Source organism: Labeo rohita, chromosome 15 (assembly GCF_022985175.1).
Source record: "Labeo rohita strain BAU-BD-2019 chromosome 15, IGBB_LRoh.1.0, whole genome shotgun sequence".
Taxonomy (NCBI): domain Eukaryota; kingdom Metazoa; phylum Chordata; class Actinopteri; order Cypriniformes; family Cyprinidae; genus Labeo; species Labeo rohita.
The window spans coordinates 20,278,011-20,297,575 of record NC_066883.1 but is presented as its reverse complement, the minus strand read 5'-3'; the positions used below and the strand labels follow the sequence as shown (position 1 = coordinate 20,297,575).

The window sequence follows — 19,565 nt, the reverse complement described above, 5'->3', positions numbered from 1 at the left end:
CACGAGGTTTTGAGACACAGCCTGAGTAATATGCGTGTCAAACACCACTAACTAGCAAACCGTTCACACTAACCCGCTTTAATTGAAGAAAATAAGACACAAATGAACAAAATAACACGTATTTACCATTGCTTACTTAAGTAAAGTAAGTCAACACATTTGATTAATTCACATATTGACACACATATATGATAAAACTTGGTAATTACTTGGTAGTTGACTATAATAATATATAGATTTATTCAAACAACACCATCTTTTACAATCATGTCTACTGGAATAAACACTTTTGGCTCTGCACAAAAATGTCTTTGCGGCACAAGAACAGGATGGGTGTGAAAGGCTACCACTGCAAAGTCAATTGTTTCTCATTTCTATCCGAAACATACAACAATTGGAGCCCCACCTTCCACTAAACAATGACCTGTGGTTTATGAGTCTGAAATAGGAAAACTGTGACAAGTTCATTTGAACACAAGTTCAAAATTAAAGTTAGGACAAACTAGTAATAGTTCTCCCAAAAATGCAAATTCTGTCATTAATTAGTTAACCTCAAGTCATTCCAAACCCCTGTATGACTTGCTTTTCTTCTGTGGAACACAAAAGAAAATACTTTAAGATTTTAGATTAAAATTAAAAAAAAATGATGGTTGGCATGACATGAGGATGAGTAAATGATGACAGATTTTTCATTTTTGGGTGAACTGTGGCTTTAAGGAATGTTTTAACAATTGTTTTTTGGCAAACAAACACTTTAACCTTTTAATGGAGTGATCAGTTTTGACCCTGCTCTGATGGGTCATAAGGCACAATAAGACAAAACACACATCCCGCCTCCTGGAAAGCCCTCTTCATCTCCACCTAGTGGCAAAACAAAGATTTTTACACTGGGACACAAAAATATTATGTAATATTAAATAATATTATATAAAAATGTTTTAAATACATTAAACTACTAAACAGTTATTTCAAATTGTAATAATATTTCACAACTATTACTGTATTTTCAATACAATTTATTCTATTTAATTCTACAAATCCTACCAAACCCAAATGCTAGTGTATATTTATGTTTGATATCATTTTGTATTCATGGTGTCTAAATATAGAAATACATTAAAATTAGTATCTAGAGCAAACATGTTGAGATGTGAATGCTACCATAGAAACTATTTCCAAAAGTACATGAATAGCTCTGAGCAGAATCTCTACAGTGAGTTGTTTCCTCCTAATTACCGTAATTCACACAATGTATGTTAAATTAAAAACAAGATCCACCATACCAGCCTCTCAGGATCCATACACAATCCAACCACAGCACCGCCACTGCCAGGCAATTTGACTGCAGATCCAAACTACACAGACAACAAAGATTCATTCAGATTCATTGCTGCTTGTTTTCTGGAGGTCACATTACTTCTAATGTCATTAGTAGTGAATTTATGAAATAACTCAAGTTATAACTTACGAGATCTTTAGGAAATTACGCATTGATGCATTTAGTTACCTGTCTCGCAATCTGTGCCATTTTCAGACTTCCAGGGCCCAAACAGTCATCAGTGTACACCGATCTGATGAACAAATTGCAACAGTGGCATTTCTAAAATTAAACTGTATAAAAACATTAAGTCAGACTTCTATTCAGCTTTGTTTGAGAGTCTGATGGATGGACTAAAACATCATACCGCCGAAGCTCAAAGTTTTCATCCATGAGCTGTGCAAGTCTAAGCCAGTCTTTACACTGAAAGGCAGCCCTGTCGATAAAAAAAGCTTTTTTTTATTGACCACTTGTTATCACGAATGAATAGTAAAGCTAATACAGCGTTAAACATTGTACACTACAATTACTGAAGGATGAAAACTCAAAGATATACCAACCGGGCTTGGTCTGTGAGTTCAGCAAATGATTTCATGGCTTCAACAACAGCAGATTCCCCTTTTCAGAAAGGGGATGACTTATTAAAAGCCTTATTTATTTATAATTAACACACAAACCAGGACATAAAGCAGGACTTACCGTTCAACCAGCGCTGTCTAACATTACTGTGAATCCGTCCAGAATCACTTGGATCACTCAAATAGGCTAGCCAGAACAAGGGAAGATTGCTCATGTCCAAGGGAATGTACTCTCCTATAGAAAATGAATATTTTGACATATAATAAAGCTTCTTAAAATTCAAGTTTCTGTTGCTCTACAAATACAGTATCCTTTTTTTAAATTGATAATAACAAGAAATGTTTCTGAGCAGCATATTAGAACCATTTCTGAAGGATCATATGACACTGAAGACTCTAGTAATGATGCTGAAAATTCAGCTTTGCCATCACAGGAATAAGTTACATTTAAAAATATATTAAAATAGAAAACACCTATTTTATATTCTAACAATATTTCACAATATCACTGAAATACTTATATATAGGGCTGAGTATCGATTAAATTTGATCAATTCTCATTCCGCTTATCGATTCTGATTCTTATTTCTATTGCTTATTTCAGCAATAGCATTGCAGGTACAGAAATTTAAATCAAACATTTAAAAACACTGCATAGTTTACTTTTTATAAATAAAATCTAGATTAATCCTCATTAAAGTTAAGAAAGATATTCAAATCAAAATCAGTGAATGTTTTCTTAGTTCTTGGATTAACATTAATAACAGGCAGCACATTTGTTAGGCTGCTGTCTTCTTTAAAACGCATGTGATCTAAAATTACTGTTACACATGCATTTTCTTTCTCATCGGTTTACTTTCACTTTCAACAAAAAACGACTGTGTTTATGATAATATACTGAGATATTTTTGTGCATATTGGGCAGTATATGTCAAAAAGAAGCCAGACCCGGCCTGGAACAACCTTTTCTGCAGTGGAAATGCACAGAACAATTTGAGAACGGTTACAGGTCGGGAACCCGCACCGGGACTGCTGTTTACTGTGCTCACGCTTCAGATGTGTGCGCTCCACACAAACTGTGTGCAACTTCTTTCCCCTCCTGCGCTTAAATTGGTTGATTTTAAACTCTGAAACGTTTGAACACGGGAATCAATAGGCGGAACTGAAATGCACGTCTCTTATCAAATGGAAACAGTTTTCGATACCCAACCCTACTTATATGCAATATACATCATATTTAGGTTAAAAAAACAGTACCATAACCCCGCTCATCCATCAGCTGTTTGTTGAAGTCCATGTAAACCAAGCCTTCATAGACCTATTACAAAGATAATACAGAGACAATCATGTTCCACGCAGCACACGTCAGATGATTAAAATTAATATGAATATACATACCTGCACAACTCGATCCTGTAGACCAGCTGTGATAAACAGCTCATCAGTCTCCACATTGAGGATGAAGTTGGCTCTGATTGGTTTAGGAAGATCCTGTCCCATGATAAAATTTATGTAAGATAATAGTTTATTTCAACATCAGAAAGTTCTAAATCAATCCAGTGATTGGCAAATGCTTAACATACGTTGTCTGTGATGTTGTAAAACTTCATCAGGCACTTCAAGGTGGCAGATACAATCGCGCTAGATGGAAAACAGTCAAATGATAATGTTACAATATTAAATTTGACAAATAACAGTGTTTCATACCAAACACCAAGTGTCTTGAAACTTGAATAATATCATGTAAATCAAAAGGGCATTAATGAGCTATGGAGAAGCTGATTGTTTAATGTTCATTTTGATTTGTAGTCAATGTTCAACTCACCTACTGCCAGCTAAACCCTAGAAGTCAAAAGAAATGTAGTATAAAGTTATTCCATCAAAATAAACTTTTAGAACTTTTAGAACCACTAGAAAAAATTTCAATAATAAGTCTTACCACTTGCCGAGGAATGTTTGTGTCATACTTGAGAGTAAAATTCTGCTTGGACAGAGCAATGCTGTTAGCATAAAAGGGGCGTAAAAGACACAGAAGTCAGTGTCTTAATAGAAAACGGTCAATTTTCATTTCATGCCAACTTATGTTTACAATTGGATTGCACCATCTCACCCTTGTTCAGAACAAAACTGGTAAAACTTTTTACAGGTGGCTTGTAGAAGTCTCAGACCTCCCAAATACCTGGAAGATAATTAAATAAATAATATTAAACGATTGGTTCAGTTCCGGAATACAAATTTTCTGATACATTACTCACCCCTTGTCTTCCAAAATGTCTTTTCTTCAGTAGAAAAGAAATTGAGGTTTTTCAGAAAAACATTCCAGGAATTTTCTCCATATAGTGGACTTTAATGGTGGCCAACGGGTTGTAGATCCAAATTGCAGTTTTAGTGCAGCTTCAAAAGGCTCCACACAATCCCAGTTGAGGAATAATGTTCTTATCAAGTGAAATAATCAGTAATTTTCAAAAATAACAAAAAAAGTATATATATATATATATATATATTTTTTTTTTTTTTTTTTTAACCACAAATGCTCATCACGCACTAGCTCAACCACACGTGTGATGTTAGACGAAACCAAACCGAACATGCAAAAAAAATAAATAAATAAATAAAAATTAAAAAAAAAAAAAAAATGTAAAAGAACGATGTCAGATGATTTTGAAGTTGGAGGAAAAATTAGATGGAGTTTTTCACCCGACCTTTTTGAACCGAAGTACAAAGACAATGACTTTTCCAATGTAATTACATAGGCGCATGAATTCGCAGATACGCATCGCAGAGTTAGTGTAAGATAAGCATTTGTGGTTAAAACGTATATGTTTTTTTTTTTTTTGACCGATGACAGATCGTTTCACTAGATAAGACCCTTATTCCTCAGCTGGGATCATGTAGAGCCCTTTGAAGGACCACTGAAACCAATGTGGACCTTCAACCAGCACTGGCCACCATTGAAGTCCACTGTACGGGAAAAAATCCTGGAATATTTTTCTCCAAGATTTCTTTTTCGACTGAGGAATGACTTGGATGATATGGGGGTGAGTAAATTATCAGGACATTTTTATTCTGGAAGTGAACTAATCCTTTAATGACAATAATTGTTTTTGTTATTCCACAATCTGCAAACCATCTTCTATTGTTTTGTTCTGTTCCTTTTCAGAGATCAATACTTGATGACTGGACAAACCCTTCTTTTCGGCTGATCCTAAAAAGATCCTGCAAGCTTCCGAATTCTGTGGGGTCGTTCAGAGGATGAGGTAGAAGGACCTTGAAAAAACAATGAGATGAGTGAAGAACAGTGCTTTCCTTGTGTCCTTGATATCTCATCTCAATCTGTTCTTATTTACCAGAGCCTGGCTCTCCATGAGCGTGACCTCAGCCCAGAAGTTAGCGATGCTCATAGCAATAGTTTTCCCATTGAAACCATCAGACGGGTTCCCCATGAGTCCAACCCTGTGAGTCAACACACAGAAACCTACGTATTTAATGAAAAGCAGGCATTTGTGGAAACTAGCTAATGTGTTCTGCCTGACCTGGCATAAGAGCGGCATGTAATGGGTTTAGATGGGGACATCTGCAGCTTTGAAGAATAGTGGGCGAGCCATTTTGTGTAATCACACAAACCCTGCAATAACAGATGTTAAAATGCTCAAAATGTATTAATACAAAATGTATGCTTAGAATAAAAATAAGAATTCTACATTTGTACCCACCACTTGTCCAATCAGTTGAAATCCTGTTGGCAACTTCATCCCATAAACAGGAACTTTTTCCTCATTTATAAGCCATTCCTACAACCAGTAAAGTTATATTTAAATTAACATTACATCGAAAGTCACACAAGACTAAGGCTTGGTGCTATACATTATTCAAAGATAATTTAAACACTGACCCAAAACTTGCCAAAGGTTTTATCATTAACGTCTGGGTGTTGAATGAGGAATTCAGAGATGTACGATAAGGACTCTTTACGCAGGCAGTAGAACACAACGCTGGCCAGACGAGAAGCGGTGACACCCTCTTGCGGCTTCTCAAGGAATCGCATGACCCTGGTGTGGGCACAGGTTCAGAGGCTTGTAATCAATGCTTAAACCCTAGGTGTCCAATCCTACTTGGAGGGCCACTGTCCAACCAAAAGTAACCAAAGTCTTTAGAATTACTACAATCTTCCAAGTAGGTGAGATGGAGCTAAACTCCACAAGATCTTGGCCCTCCAAAGAAACAGGATAGGGCACAACCACTGATCTATATATACAATGACTCTTATTTGTATTATTTATTATATTATTATTACTGTTTTTTTTCCATTAAATCATTTAGCAGTTTTTCCACTCTAAATAACAGGGTTTAGTATGGAATTTTGAGATCCATCTTTTCACACTGAGGACAAATAAGGGACTCAAACACAACTATTAAAACAGGTTCAAACATTCACTGATGCTCCAGGAGGAAACACAATCCATTAAAAGCCGGGGGTGAAAACTTTTGAACAGGATGAAGAGGATGAAGAAGTCCAAATTTTTATTTTTTGTTGAAATATAATTTTTTCCCATTTAGTACTGCCCTTCGGAAGCAACAGAAGATACTTGCATGTTTCCCGGAAGACCACCCCAGCTCTTAATGCGTTTCCTTCTGGAGCATTATTGAATGTTTAACCTTTTTTCAATAATTGTGTTTGAGTCCCTCAATTGTCCTCAGTGTGAAAAGATGGATCTCAAAATCATACAGTCACTGCTGGAAAGGGTTCAAATCTGCAGGACCTGTAGGATTGACAGTGGCCAAATTGACAGTGGTCAATTTAACCGTTCAGAACAAACAAGGGACTCATGAACAACCATCACAAAACAAAAACAACAGTCGTAGATCATCCAGGTAACCACACACTTCCCAAACTTTTAAAGGGGGTTATTTTAATACTTTCAGCTATTTTCATGCATTTTGTATGATCTCTCTTATTTTGTTAAAATTATATACATTTAACAGATTCTGCAAGGGGTTCCCAAACTTTGTCATGTCTCACCGATGGGTGTTTGGACAAACTTCAACAATTCCTCTGGTGTAGCTCTTCTCTCCCGATTCCAGCTCATAATATATAGCAAGTTCTCCAGGCTAAAGAATCAAATAGGAGAATTACAATTGAGAAGGAATCATACCAATTATTTCAGCAAGGCTAATGAGTGAAATAGTGATGAGTGAGAGTAAATACAGTTGTTTGTGTGCAGTATGAGCATACAGTAAATGCCGTAATTACTGGGTATGGTGCAAGCAGAAAAGTACAAATCAGTACGTAACTGGCTGAGTCACTGTGTATGACATCTCACCCACTAGAATAAACTTGTAACAACACAATCAATTTGACTCTTACCTTAGATCTGAAAAAACGAATGACTTGTGCAATATCAAAGTTCTGATCAGCACAAAGCATGTCTCCTGCGATCTGCAAATGCAATATGTGAATTCACAACTGTCTTCTCGACTGAATCAGAAAATTAATATGTACAGATCAAGCTCTGTTTACAAGTTCAAAACAGCTCTAACCAAATATGTTGGTGGATTTTGAGTGAGAGAACAAGAGCAGATGGACTTTTTTACTCAAGCAAGTATTATGGATTATGTATTTTGGCCAGAAATAACTAAAATGCAAGGATTTGTATCTTAAAAACACATATCTTTTCACTTTAAGAAGCATTAATTGATAGACTAGAGTTGTGTGGATTATTGTGATGCTTTTATCAGCTTTTTGGACTCTCATTCTTATGGCACCCATTCACTGCAGACGATCCATTGCTGAGCAAGTGCAAACTAAATGTTAGGTTTTTCTAAATCCGTACTGATGAAGAAAAACACATGTATATCTGGGATGGTCTGAAGGTGAGTGCATTTTCAGCTAATTTTCTTTTTGTGGCCAAAGGGAATATGTTCTGGAAAAAGCCCATACCACCATGATATCATCTTGTAGCTGTCGGCTTCGGATGGCCAACTCAAGATCTGCGACAGCCCCGAGTCTGTCGTCCAAAGTAGTGCTGCCATCATTTACAACATTCTCCACTGGAAAATCATTTGCTGTTGCCCACCGTTCGTAGTGCTTGTATCTGAATTGAACACAGTTTTAAAAACATTGCACAATTTCAAATAAGTAATGGGTGCTACTGTGTATCCCAAACATTCAAAAGAAGCCACACCTCCTGCCCTTATTTACACAGAAGAAAACGTAAACACTGCACATGCACGGACGCACGCACACACACACAAATCAGGTTTGCATGAATGACAAATGACAGCCAAATATGACTTACTTATCAGCATTTGTAACCAGATAGACTTCGCTGAAGAGCTGGCGCCTAAGTGAGAGGGAAAATACTGTGTTGCATTAGATTGCATGGAAAACACCTTTCACAATTTTGCAATAAGTACAGAACAACAAATATAATGACTCACGTGTTGACGGTTTCCCACCAGAAATCCAGTATTTTCTTTCCCCCCACTCCAGGTAACAGAGCTTTGGGCACACCGGCCAGATGAGAATACAGACCTGTAACATCACTCTTGCGATACAGAGACAAGTTTAGTGAAGCTTAGCATTTCTTTGCAAACCTGTACTTAGCCGTAGCATACTTTCTTCTTCTCTTTTCTTTCTTGTTTTGAATAAAACATTATAACGTGGCATTATAGTCTACACAAGCGCTGGTTGCAAAATCATACCAAGTTAAGAATCATGACCGTATTTACCTTGATCTGTGTCTCTAAAATCGTGCCGTGCCCTGCAACTAAAAGTATGCAAATCATTGTTCTGGCTTATTATATATTTGAAATAGCAACACATAATCTTTCCATCACAGGCTTTGCGGAAAGTCCATAGTGCAACTATTAATACAGTTAACAACTGTGAACTGTTTGGCGTCACCGGAAACCCTGCAAATCCTTAAAGACACAGGCTCATAATTTCTTTTAAATATGGCAAGCCTTTTTAACATTTAGTTTAATTTAACAGAACTTGTGTTTGTTTCTATAGACCATTTCGCTAGATGTAAACAACACTGGTCCAGAAGCACTTCCTTCACATATACAAATACATCTTAAAGGTGCTAATGTAACATTTTCATCCAGTCAAATGTTATGTTGGTTGTATTTTTTTGTGATGTTTGTGTAAAGTTAAAAAAAAAGAAAAAAAGAAACAGGAAGTGTATCGGGACCAGTATGTTTACATCTGATGAAATGGTCTATTCTGGTGTTTATTTTTTTTTTATATACTAGCAAGTAATCAAATAGGGACTAGTATATCATAGCCATAATGAGCGTTGCCTGTTTCCCCATTCAAAACTATACGAGTGTCAGGTCTTGGGTATTCTAGTCTTTGATTTAATCCACCTTTTTCCGAATGTGGAAGTCTAGCTGGACTGGAGCGGTGCTTTACATTATCATTCTATGGTGTTTTTGGTCAAATTAACATATAATCAGAGCCGATAATATAATGTCAATATTTAGTTACTGAAAAAGCTTCAATTCAGTCTATCTTTTTTACCCCATTTTAACAGGGATTTCTATGGAGACTGGAACACGAAAGCACCCATATGGAATCCTTCATGACGCCGTTCATCGTTTACTCACGAAAAAAGGTGGATAGACACATAAAAATATTACTAGTAATAGTTCATTTTAACTAGTTATGAGCTTCGAACAAGTAATGACTAGTAAGAATGGCAACCTTCTGTTTTAGTTTGAAAACTCTGGGGTTGTTTCAGTGTAAACAGAGCAAAACTGAGACTTTTGAAAACTATGGCGTGGCCGCCCACATTCGACTGTGTAAACAATAACATCATACTCATTATAAATGGTCATGTGACATGCGTTTTCGGTTGTGTAGTATGGACAGAGATTGTTTCTGAAATGCAGTGAAAACGCCAGTGTATACGAGGATCGTTTTCACTTCAAAACACAATTGAGTGTGTGCGAACGAACAACCGTATAAGTCCAAAAAAACAAAAAATGAGATAACCATGTGACATTAATTGTACGTGTGAACTTTGTATACAGAAACAGTTTGGGGACATTTTCGCGCGACCAAGAGTCCGCATTTTAAACGTTAAAATAGCGTCACGCGGAAAAACCGTTTATGTCCACAAAGAAGAATGGAGATGCCGCTTGCTGTCATGTCCGCTTCGGACATTAAAAGGCAAAACCTCGGCAAAAAAGAGAGCCGACATGACCAAATGGAAGGACAGAGTAAGGAAGGCTTTGAGGGATGCTGGAAAACCATATTTGACTCGAAGAGGAGAACAAAAACCAGGGAAAAATCCACCCAAACTGCTGAGTGGAAGAACCGTATATGTGATGTGATCTCTCTCTCTCTCTCTGAACGCGCTAAACACCGCATAAACAGTTAACCTATCAAAATAAACCACATACCATATAATATAATAATGCTGTATTCTTTCATATTTTCCGCCAGTCCTGTGTAAAGTACGGCAAGCAGAGTTTATTTGTTTATATGTTTATTTATATCGTGAGATGGCGGAGCGCGAGAACAGTTTGAAGTAGTATATACACAGGTGCGCTGCGCCAGCTTTTCTAAATAAACGACAAGGTGCACTATTGGAGCTATCTAAACATACAAGAAGTGATCAAAGATATCCTATCTGACTAACTTGTTACAGTTATATTTGCATGTAGCCTAGCCTACTGGGCGTCTACTATAGATCAGTCATGAATAGGTCGAAATGAAAGTTGAGAAAATTATGATATATCTTGTATACCTTATGATATGTTGAATAATATTTAGCTATGACGTATGTCTGCATTGTATTTATTGTTTTTATTTATTTATTTATTTATTTATTTGTTGTTTTTTGTTAATAATTCATTGTTATTGCCTGTACTGTAAGAATGTCTATGTATTATACATTGTTCATACTGTATTTTCTGTTTTTAAATAATAATAATAATAATAATAATAATAATAATAATAAACTAGAAAGAAATGCTTAATATTAACCTTGAAGTTTCTGTTACTGTATTAAAACTAAGATAAAGGAATCAGATCTTTAGTGGTTTAAAGTGATATGATGAACTGCAGTTATACTGTTATTCCACACTAACTGGACATATACCGTTCTTCCACATTTCAGAAATATAAATCACAATAACTTTTGATTTTTAATACTGACACTGAAAAATGTTATCTCCTTAGAATTGAGAAGCTTTTGTTGTCTATTTTCAAGTAAAATAAAAATATATAATATAATGTTCACAATCCAAATGAAAAAAATCTTATTACTCAAAATTTGAAAATATGGACTTGTATGGTTCTTCGTCTCAAGGCCTCCATTTTTAAATAAAAATATGTACTAGTGTACAGAAGGCCTTAGAAGTGAATATTGGAATTCTGAACCACAGATCAACCCCATAAATTTCAACGGTAAAATCTGTTAGCAGTAACAATTGTGAGAGTAACTAGTTGTGAAGAAATAGGTACTAGTACATGATGAACAAGTATAAATACAATAGCCACCAATGGAATAAATACTAATGTCAGAAACAACACATACTAGTATCTGATAAATAGTTACAGATAAAACTGACAAAAAAAAATACTACTCACTATTGGATTAATGTTAAAATGGCTTGCCATTGGTCCATGCTGATAGAGGAAGTACTGCAGTGCTGCATGAGCCTTGAGTCTTCCAGTCTTGAGCCTTCCAAATATTTGGTATAAAACAAAAACAGACAAGAATATCTCCAGAAATGGGAGAGAGCTTGACTATTTCTGTTAAATATTAAGTAACTGAAAACTGAAAAAGCTTAAGACAACATACACTTGTGGATGCCTAAACGTTACAACACAAAATATTCATAGACCCGAATCTAGAAAACAGCATAATGGGGACATGTGTTATTTATTCTGTACTCTGCATAGTGAAATCTACTATGATCATGTTGTGAATTGTCAATTAACAGGCAGTTATTTGACATGCTTATTATTCAGACAAATTAAATTGAAAAACCTGAACCTGAAAAGTATGAAATATATGAAAATGCATTCATAACACAAAGATTTAACATTAATAATGTTCACAAAGTTTATAAGTAACAGTACAAAATAAACAAATTTTTCTGACCTCTTCTGGTACATAAAAAAAAGTAATACTAAATTACATGAAAGCATGGGGGACACAAAAAAGAAAAACAAAATATGTACATAAGGCAAGATCCAAAATGAGAATCATCACCAGTATGCTGAATACTGCATTATGTAAGTCCTGCATTGTTCAAAGTTGTTTAAAAACATCGGAAAATTGAATCTCCTGCACGGAATGTTTTCCAAACATCCATTAAACTCTTCACTGGGGATCTGCACTCGCTGCTGCAACTATGCCATGCTGCCGGAGCTGGCTCCTCAAAATCTGATTCTTAGATTTCCAATCTTCCACCTTTAAAAAAAAACAACATGACAAAACAAAACAATCAATGGAATCAATACAAAAGAGAAAAATAAAACATTGAAGAAAGTGATAAAGACAGACAGTAAAACATAGAGATTGATATAGCCTAAAATTAAGTTGATGTAGGTTTTGCCGTATTCATTTATAATGTTTAAAATATGAGTAAATATGAGGATCAAAGTTGATTATTATGTAAACTTAAATTAGTGTATTAATTTAATCTAGATAATTAAAGCCATCCCTTATTGGTGCAACTAGTAAAATACCTCTTGCCGTAACAGCTGGTTATCCATCTTCAACCTGTCAAGGCTGCTCAGTTCATCTCCTAACCGGCTGTTACTTTGTCGCAGCTCTTGAATGTAATCGCAGGCCTTTGATAGGATCCCACCCTTACTCTGTAACACACAGCAGCAAAATCATATAATCCAGTACTGTACTTCATGCACAATTATATTATGTCACAACACTGACACATACCTGTCCAGTTTTAGTGGAATCCATGGTGCAGTCTGGAATTGTTTTGGAGAGCTGAACAATCCAGTTGTTAATTTTGTCTCTACGTCTTCGCTCAACTGTAAAGTGGTTTGGAAAAAAACACTTGCAAATAACTTGCACATATAACCGCAAGTAATTTTCAATCATTTTTTTCAGTTACCTTCATTGTGCTGAGCTCGCCTTTTCTCATCTCTTGAAGTCCTTGGCCCCTCTGTCTTACTGCAAATATTTAAAAAGTATGTTACAACAAATGTTTCGGTTTATTTTGTTCCTACGCTAATACATTAATTCAGATGTTCAGTCAACAGCACATTTATATACACTGTACACTACAGGTCAAAAGTTTGGAATAATTACGTTTTTTTATTCTGTTTCGAAAGAAGCCTCTTATGCTCAAAAAGCTGCATTTACAGTTGAAGTCAAGAGTTTACATACACCTTGCATAATTATTTTACAAAAATATAAGGGATCACAAGAGTCCACAAGAGTCCACAAGAGTCCAGTTGTTACCTGAATGATCCAGAGCTGTGTGTTTTTTTTTTTTGTTTTTTTTTTGCTGTTCTTCAAAAAAAATCCTTCAGGTCCCACAAATTCGGTTTTTCCAAGCATTTTGTGTATTTGAACCCTTTCCAACAATGACTATGATTTTGAGATCCATCTTTTCACACTGAGGACAACTGAGTGACTCACATGCAACTATTACAGAAGGTTCAAACACTCACTGATGCTTCAGAAGGAAAAAACGATGCATTAAGAACCAGAGGGGGAGAAAACTTTTTGAATTTGAAGATCAGGGTAAATGTAACTTATTTTGTTTTCTGGTGAACATGCAAGTATCTTCTGTAGCTTCTGAAGGGCAGCACTAACTGAACAAAATATGATATTTAGGCAAAATAAGAAAAATGTACACATCCTCATTCCATTCAAAAGTTTTCAACCCTGGCTCTTAATGCGCCATTTTTCCTTCTGCAGCATCAGTGAGTGTTTGAACCTTCTGTAATAGCTGCATATGAGTCCCTCAGTTGTCTTCATTGTGAAAAGATGCATCTCAAAATCATACAGTCATTGTTAGAAAGGGTTCAAATGCACAAAAATGCAGAAAACCCAAAGAAAGAAAACCACTAAACAAAACAAAATCAAAACACAGCTGTGGATCGTTCAGGTAACAACACAGTATTAAGAATCAAGCGTGTGTAAACTTTTGAACAGGGTCATTTTTTAAATTCAACAATTATTTTCTCTTGTGGACTAATTTTGTATGATCCCTCTTATTTTGGTAAAATATATAACATTTTGCAGATTCTGCAAAGTGTATGTGAACTTTTGACTTCAACTGTATCTGATTAAAGTTATTTGATATTATTACAATTTAAAATCACTTTCAGCATCATTACTCCAGTCTGTAGTGTCACATGAACCTTCAGAAATCATTCTAATATGCTGATCTGGCGCTCACTTACCATTGGTACTATTATTGGTACTCCATTATTAATAATGGTCCTTATTACTATCCGTGTTAAAAATAGTTTTTGCTGTTTATTATTTTTCTGACAATCAGGAAAGATGTTTTTCAAGATTTTTTGATAAACTAAAAATTTAAAGCACATATCTGACACAGTAATCTTTTGTAGCATTTTAAATGTCTTTACTGTTATTTTTTGATCAGTTGGTGCATCCTTACCAAATAAAATATTTTTTATATATTACTTTCTTTTATCCAGCTTACCCCAAACTTTTAAATGGTCGTGTTATCACGGTTTCCACAAAAATGTTAAGCAGCACATCTGTTTTCATCATTGATAATAAGAAGAAATGGTTCTTGTGCAGCAAAGCATAATAGATTGATTTCTGAAGAAACATGAGACTCTAAAGACTGGAGTAATGATGCTGAAAATCAGTTTTGCCATCACAGAAATAAATTACATTTTAAAATACATTATATTAGAAGAACGTAATTCAAAAAAATACAGCCTTGTTAAGCAATTTGTTCACAAACATACAAAAATATTAATTATTACAAACTTCTGACTGGCAGTTTTTACAGTTTAAAATAAAATAGACTTATGGCATATACTTATACTGATATTAAAATAATACATTTGATTTCATTATTATCTTATTACTGTTTGTGGTCACTAAAAAAAAAAGAATGCAAATAAAGATAGCAAAACAGCAGTAACTAAAAAGAGAAATGTATTAAACAAGGCTTGAAAAAGCAACATTACGCATTGTAAGGTTGTGTACGAGGTGCAATAGACCTCTGGTTGGCTCCGGTAAGGACCTCCTGCGGGGACATCATAACATACAACTGACCTAACGTAGGAACAAAAAAACCAAATGAACATCAAAAACCCAGGCTTGGTAGCGTTGCAACTGAAATGCATCGTTTCAACATGAAATGCATCATTTATGCTAAAAAAAAATTTGAAGATGTACCTGCAGGAGCACTTTGACCAAGCAGAGCATCTGAGGCCTGAACACCCGTCACCATGGTCCCAGCCGCTGCGTCTGAGATAGTAGCAGGGTAATATGTGTAATGGGTTTCTGTGCCATCACCCTCCAAGCCGTCTGACTGAGAGAAAACAGCCTGGAAAACATATTTAAATAATATTGAAATTAAACATAATCAGGTTAAAGTCTATTCATCCACGTCAGATAAAACAACAAACAATTTTCCACCTGTGTAACAGGCTGTGTTGTAGTAGGAAACCCAGTCACTACACTAACAGCTGTTGCACCGTCGGTCTGAGCTTCCAGCTGTCCATCTGCGACTTGGATTACTCGATATGTAACCTGAGGAAAATTAAAAAGACAGTTTGTGATGCAATACAATCTTATACTTGTCTGTAGAAGCTACCTAAAGTGAAAAAAGATCAGAAAGAACACTATATGGGAACAATTTAGGTTGGTTTAAACCTGGTATTAACATCTGTCTGGAATGGACAGCACTAAATAACATTGTAAAATTGTTCTTCGCTGTCATCACCAGGTGTAAAATGGGCCTAAGTTCTCACTCAGGTTTGAATATAACACTTCCTCCCTATCTCCTACCTGCCCTGAGGGAGGGTACAGCTCCCCTACCTGCCCCCCAGCTCCCTCTGTCTTGAAGAGGTATTTAATCGGCTGCTCCGAGGAGAAAGTAGAAGCAGACTGAATAGTTGTGATTGCTGATGGGTCCTCAGCAGTAGCAACTGCCCCTGAGAGAGAGAGAGAGATAGAAAAAAACACCACATACATCAATTCTCATTATTCACTTAAAAATAAACTTGCATTTATGCATCATGCTTTATCTTTTAATACCTTCTTCAATGACTGGAACATTGACATCTGGTTCCGAACTTTTCTGTTGTCTGAAAACACAACATTTTGCATTGATGAATGTGTAGTCAAAATGGTCAAATTGTTTAGTTAGTATGTAAATATTAAGTAACGTTACATTTCTACCAACCCTTTCATATCCACAGTCAGTATGTAACAGGTAAAACGTGCCTTCACTCCTTGTTGCCTGATTAAACCTGTACTGGAGACCAATAATATAAACGTGAGTATGAAAATTCTTGTGAAAGTGTGTGCTTTATAAAATACACATAATAAAAGGTATTAACAAATCTGGCCAACAGGAGTCACTCCTTACATTAGTACTACGGTTGTGTATTATACGGTAATTTTTTTTTTTTTAAATAAATAAATATTACATTAAATGCACAAGGCTAACTAAATTGTACATACAAAAGGATTTATAATCCATACATGGAGATTAAATTTGATTCAGTTAGCTAGCTAGCTAGCAGTGCTATCTGTAAAGCTTAGACAAAAAAAACATGCATGTTTTAAATGAGCCGCATAACTTTACACGAATAAATCGCTTGCATCTACATATATACCTCTTAAAATTGGTGTTGAAATAAGTAAATGAAATATGTGCTTTCATTTATATCTCACCGTTTGCTGTTCTTGTGCCGCTTTGTTTACAACAGGAGCAACCGGAGCGGTTCGATTTCTGCGCATGCGCACAGAGTCGACTCCAACAGGACGTCATTGTTGTCGACGGGCTGAAGTATACCATGGTTCACGTATAAATTGAGTCCAAATTTAAGCGTCAAAATGTATACGCTAGACGGCGTATATATTTAAACCAAATGTATTTCTATTGCAGCAAGCAATTTCGCTTCACCTTACGAAAATCAACCATGGTTTTACTACAAATAAAAACAAAAAAACATGGTTACTACAGTTAAATCATGGTAGCAACAAATTAACCATTGTTTTGCTATGGTTATACAAATTGTTGTCAAAAAAACATGGTTACTACGCTTTTACTATAATAAAACCATGGTTAACGAGGAGACAAAACTAACAGACTGATGCGAAGTAAGAAAAATCAGTGTGGCTAAATATATCATGTGCTCAAATTGTTTTATTGTCCCTGGTGAAAAAAACAGCATATGCTGGTAGGTATGTTTTGATGCTGGGATGCTGGTTAGGTAGGTTCTGATGCTGGTTTAAGCTGGTCCTTTGCTGGTTCATGCTGGTCCTTGACCAGCAAAAACCGTTTCCATTATAGCTGTAACTATTAAATTACTCACAAGTGTCAAAATACAGTAACACTTTACAACAAACTTCCATTTGTTATTTTTAATTAAGGTAGAGTGGTGGAAAATTGCATGTATTTTTTTTTTTTTTTTTTCTGTGAAACAAAAGTTAAATGTGCCTTGAATTCTGAAAATTTAATTATATTTTCCTTAAATGGCATGTACTTCCTAACTACAGGCCACTCACAGAAATTCACTTCCAGAATAAAAAAATTCTGATAATTTACTCACCCCCATGTCATCTAATGTGTGACCCTGGACCACAAAACCAGTCATATTTTTCGAAACTGAGCTTTATACATCATCTGAAAGCTGAATAAATAAGCTTTCCATTGTTTGTTAGGATATGACAATATGACAATATTTGGCCGAGATACAACTATTTTAATATATGGAATCTAAGGGTGCAAAAAAATCTAAATATTGAGAAAGTTGTCCAAATGAAGCTCTTACTAATGCATATTACTAATCAAAAATTACGTTTTTATATATTTACAGCAGGAATTTTACAAAAAGTCTTCATGAAACATGATCTTTACTTAATATCCTAATGATTTTTGGCATAAAAGAAAAATCAATGATTTTCACCCATACACTATAAAAAACAATTTGTCGAGTCAACTAAAAATAATTAGTAACCTGGCTGCCTTAAAATTTTAAGTTCAGTCAACTCAAAAAAAGTTTATTCAACTTGAAATGTTAAATTATACTAAGTGACAACTTAGATATTTGAGTTGAATCAACTTAAAATTTTAAGGCAGCTGGGTTACTTACCCATCTGTTAAGTTTAGCAAACACAAATATCTAAGTTGTTACTTAGTACAACTTAACATTTCAAGTTGAATAAACTTATTTTAGTTGACTCAACTTAAAATGTTAAGGCAGCAGGGTAACAAATTATTTTAAGCTGACTCAACAAATTGTGCTTTTTATTTTTTACAGTGTACAATGTATTTTTGGCTATTGCTACAAATATACCCCAGTGACTTAAGACTGGTTTTGTGGTCCAGGGTCACATATGTCTTGTCTTTCTTTCTTCAGTCGAAAAGAAATGAAGGTTTTTGAGGAAAATATTCCAGGTTTTTACTCCAGTGGGTTGAAAATCCAAATTGCAGTTTTAGGGCAGCTTCAAAATCCTCTACATGATCCCAGCTAATGAATAAGGGTCTTATCTAGCAAACAATTGGTCATTTTTTGAAGAAAAATACAAATTTATATGCTTTTTAACCACATATGCTTGTCTTGCACTATCTCAAACTCACACATTATGTAATCAAGCACACATGAAGTAGGTGGCAGCACCAACCCAGTGTTTACAAAGCAAACGTGCAAATAAAGTCAAACACCCTTTACAAAAAAAAGGCAAAACAACGTCAGATGGCCTACATTATACCTTTTTGAACTGGAGTACAGTAGTCAACATTTGAAGTGGATCAAAACCTTTCATCAAAGTTGTCCTAAATTCAAAACAATACCTGTACCTCCTTTCACCACAAAGAACCTTTAGTTTAACAGAAAGGTTCTTCAAATGTTAAAGGTTCTTTATGGAACCATTTAGGAAAAAGGTTCTTCTATGGCATTGTGAAGCACGTTTATTTTTAAGAGTGTAATTGCATTGCAGAGTTAGTGTGAGATGAGCATTTGTCAAAAAAGTTTAGAATTGTTTCTTTTCTTTTGTTTCTTTTTTTTTAGAAAATGATTAAACGTTTTGCTACATAAGACCCTTATTCCTACGCAATTTTGGCCCTTCAACCCACTGCCCACCACTGAAGTCCATTACAGTTTTTTTACACAAAATCTCATAAAAAATCTTTACTTGTCACACAATTTCTGAAATCTGACACTCAAACACCAGAACCACACACCAAATCTGCAAAACCATACGCTAATTCTTGGCCTTTGACTTGGCCGTTGTCAATTTCATAAAACGCTTTTTGCAAAACAAAACACACAATTCTCTATATAACACACGAAAATCTAACAGGAAGTATCTTGAATTCCTTTTTAAAACACAACTGATCACACTAATTTATTTGTGCCTCACACTAACTCCTCACTTGTACAAACACTCATTGGTTTACTTAACACAAACCAATCATGGTTTTAGAACAGGCCTTGGAATATGCTTTGGAATAATCACCTT

At 35.2% G+C, this 19,565-nt stretch overlaps 2 protein-coding genes across 8 annotated transcripts; both read right to left on the bottom strand.

The window, feature by feature from the left end:
• Positions 1-62: 62 nt before the first annotated feature.
• gkup (glucuronokinase with putative uridyl pyrophosphorylase) lies at positions 63-8,812 on the bottom strand. The gene is made up of 23 exons (XM_051129613.1): positions 8,626-8,812; positions 8,335-8,441; positions 8,193-8,237; positions 7,835-7,988; positions 7,262-7,333; positions 6,917-7,005; positions 5,789-5,945; positions 5,610-5,687; positions 5,430-5,521; positions 5,244-5,349; positions 5,084-5,163; positions 4,007-4,075; positions 3,836-3,896; positions 3,722-3,738; positions 3,480-3,537; positions 3,295-3,387; positions 3,154-3,214; positions 2,018-2,131; positions 1,879-1,936; positions 1,686-1,754; positions 1,508-1,571; positions 1,284-1,355; positions 63-861 (listed from the first exon to the last, which is right to left on the bottom strand). Exons 1-23 carry the CDS (start codon positions 8,680-8,682, stop codon positions 775-777), a joined length of 1,860 nt encoding a protein of 619 aa, XP_050985570.1. The 5' UTR covers positions 8,683-8,812; the 3' UTR covers positions 63-774.
• Positions 8,813-11,770: 2,958 nt separating this feature from the next.
• Positions 11,771-16,854, bottom strand: usf1 (upstream transcription factor 1). Of its 7 annotated transcripts, none has more exons than XM_051130303.1 (11): positions 16,773-16,854; positions 16,267-16,350; positions 16,131-16,180; positions 15,882-16,027; positions 15,510-15,623; positions 15,267-15,417; positions 15,056-15,143; positions 12,991-13,049; positions 12,813-12,907; positions 12,602-12,730; positions 11,771-12,323 (listed from the first exon to the last, which is right to left on the bottom strand). In XM_051130303.1, the coding sequence occupies exons 2-11, from the start codon at positions 16,284-16,286 to the stop codon at positions 12,234-12,236; spliced, it is 942 nt and encodes a 313-aa protein (XP_050986260.1). In that variant the 5' UTR covers positions 16,287-16,350; positions 16,773-16,854; the 3' UTR covers positions 11,771-12,233. The 7 variants fall into 7 exon arrangements, with proteins under 7 accessions (XP_050986260.1, XP_050986261.1, XP_050986265.1 ...); XM_051130304.1 differs by having other exon boundaries at positions 16,279-16,350; positions 16,773-16,847; XM_051130308.1 differs by having other exon boundaries at positions 15,912-16,027; positions 16,279-16,350; positions 16,773-16,847.
• Positions 16,855-19,565: the final 2,711 nt, after the last annotated feature.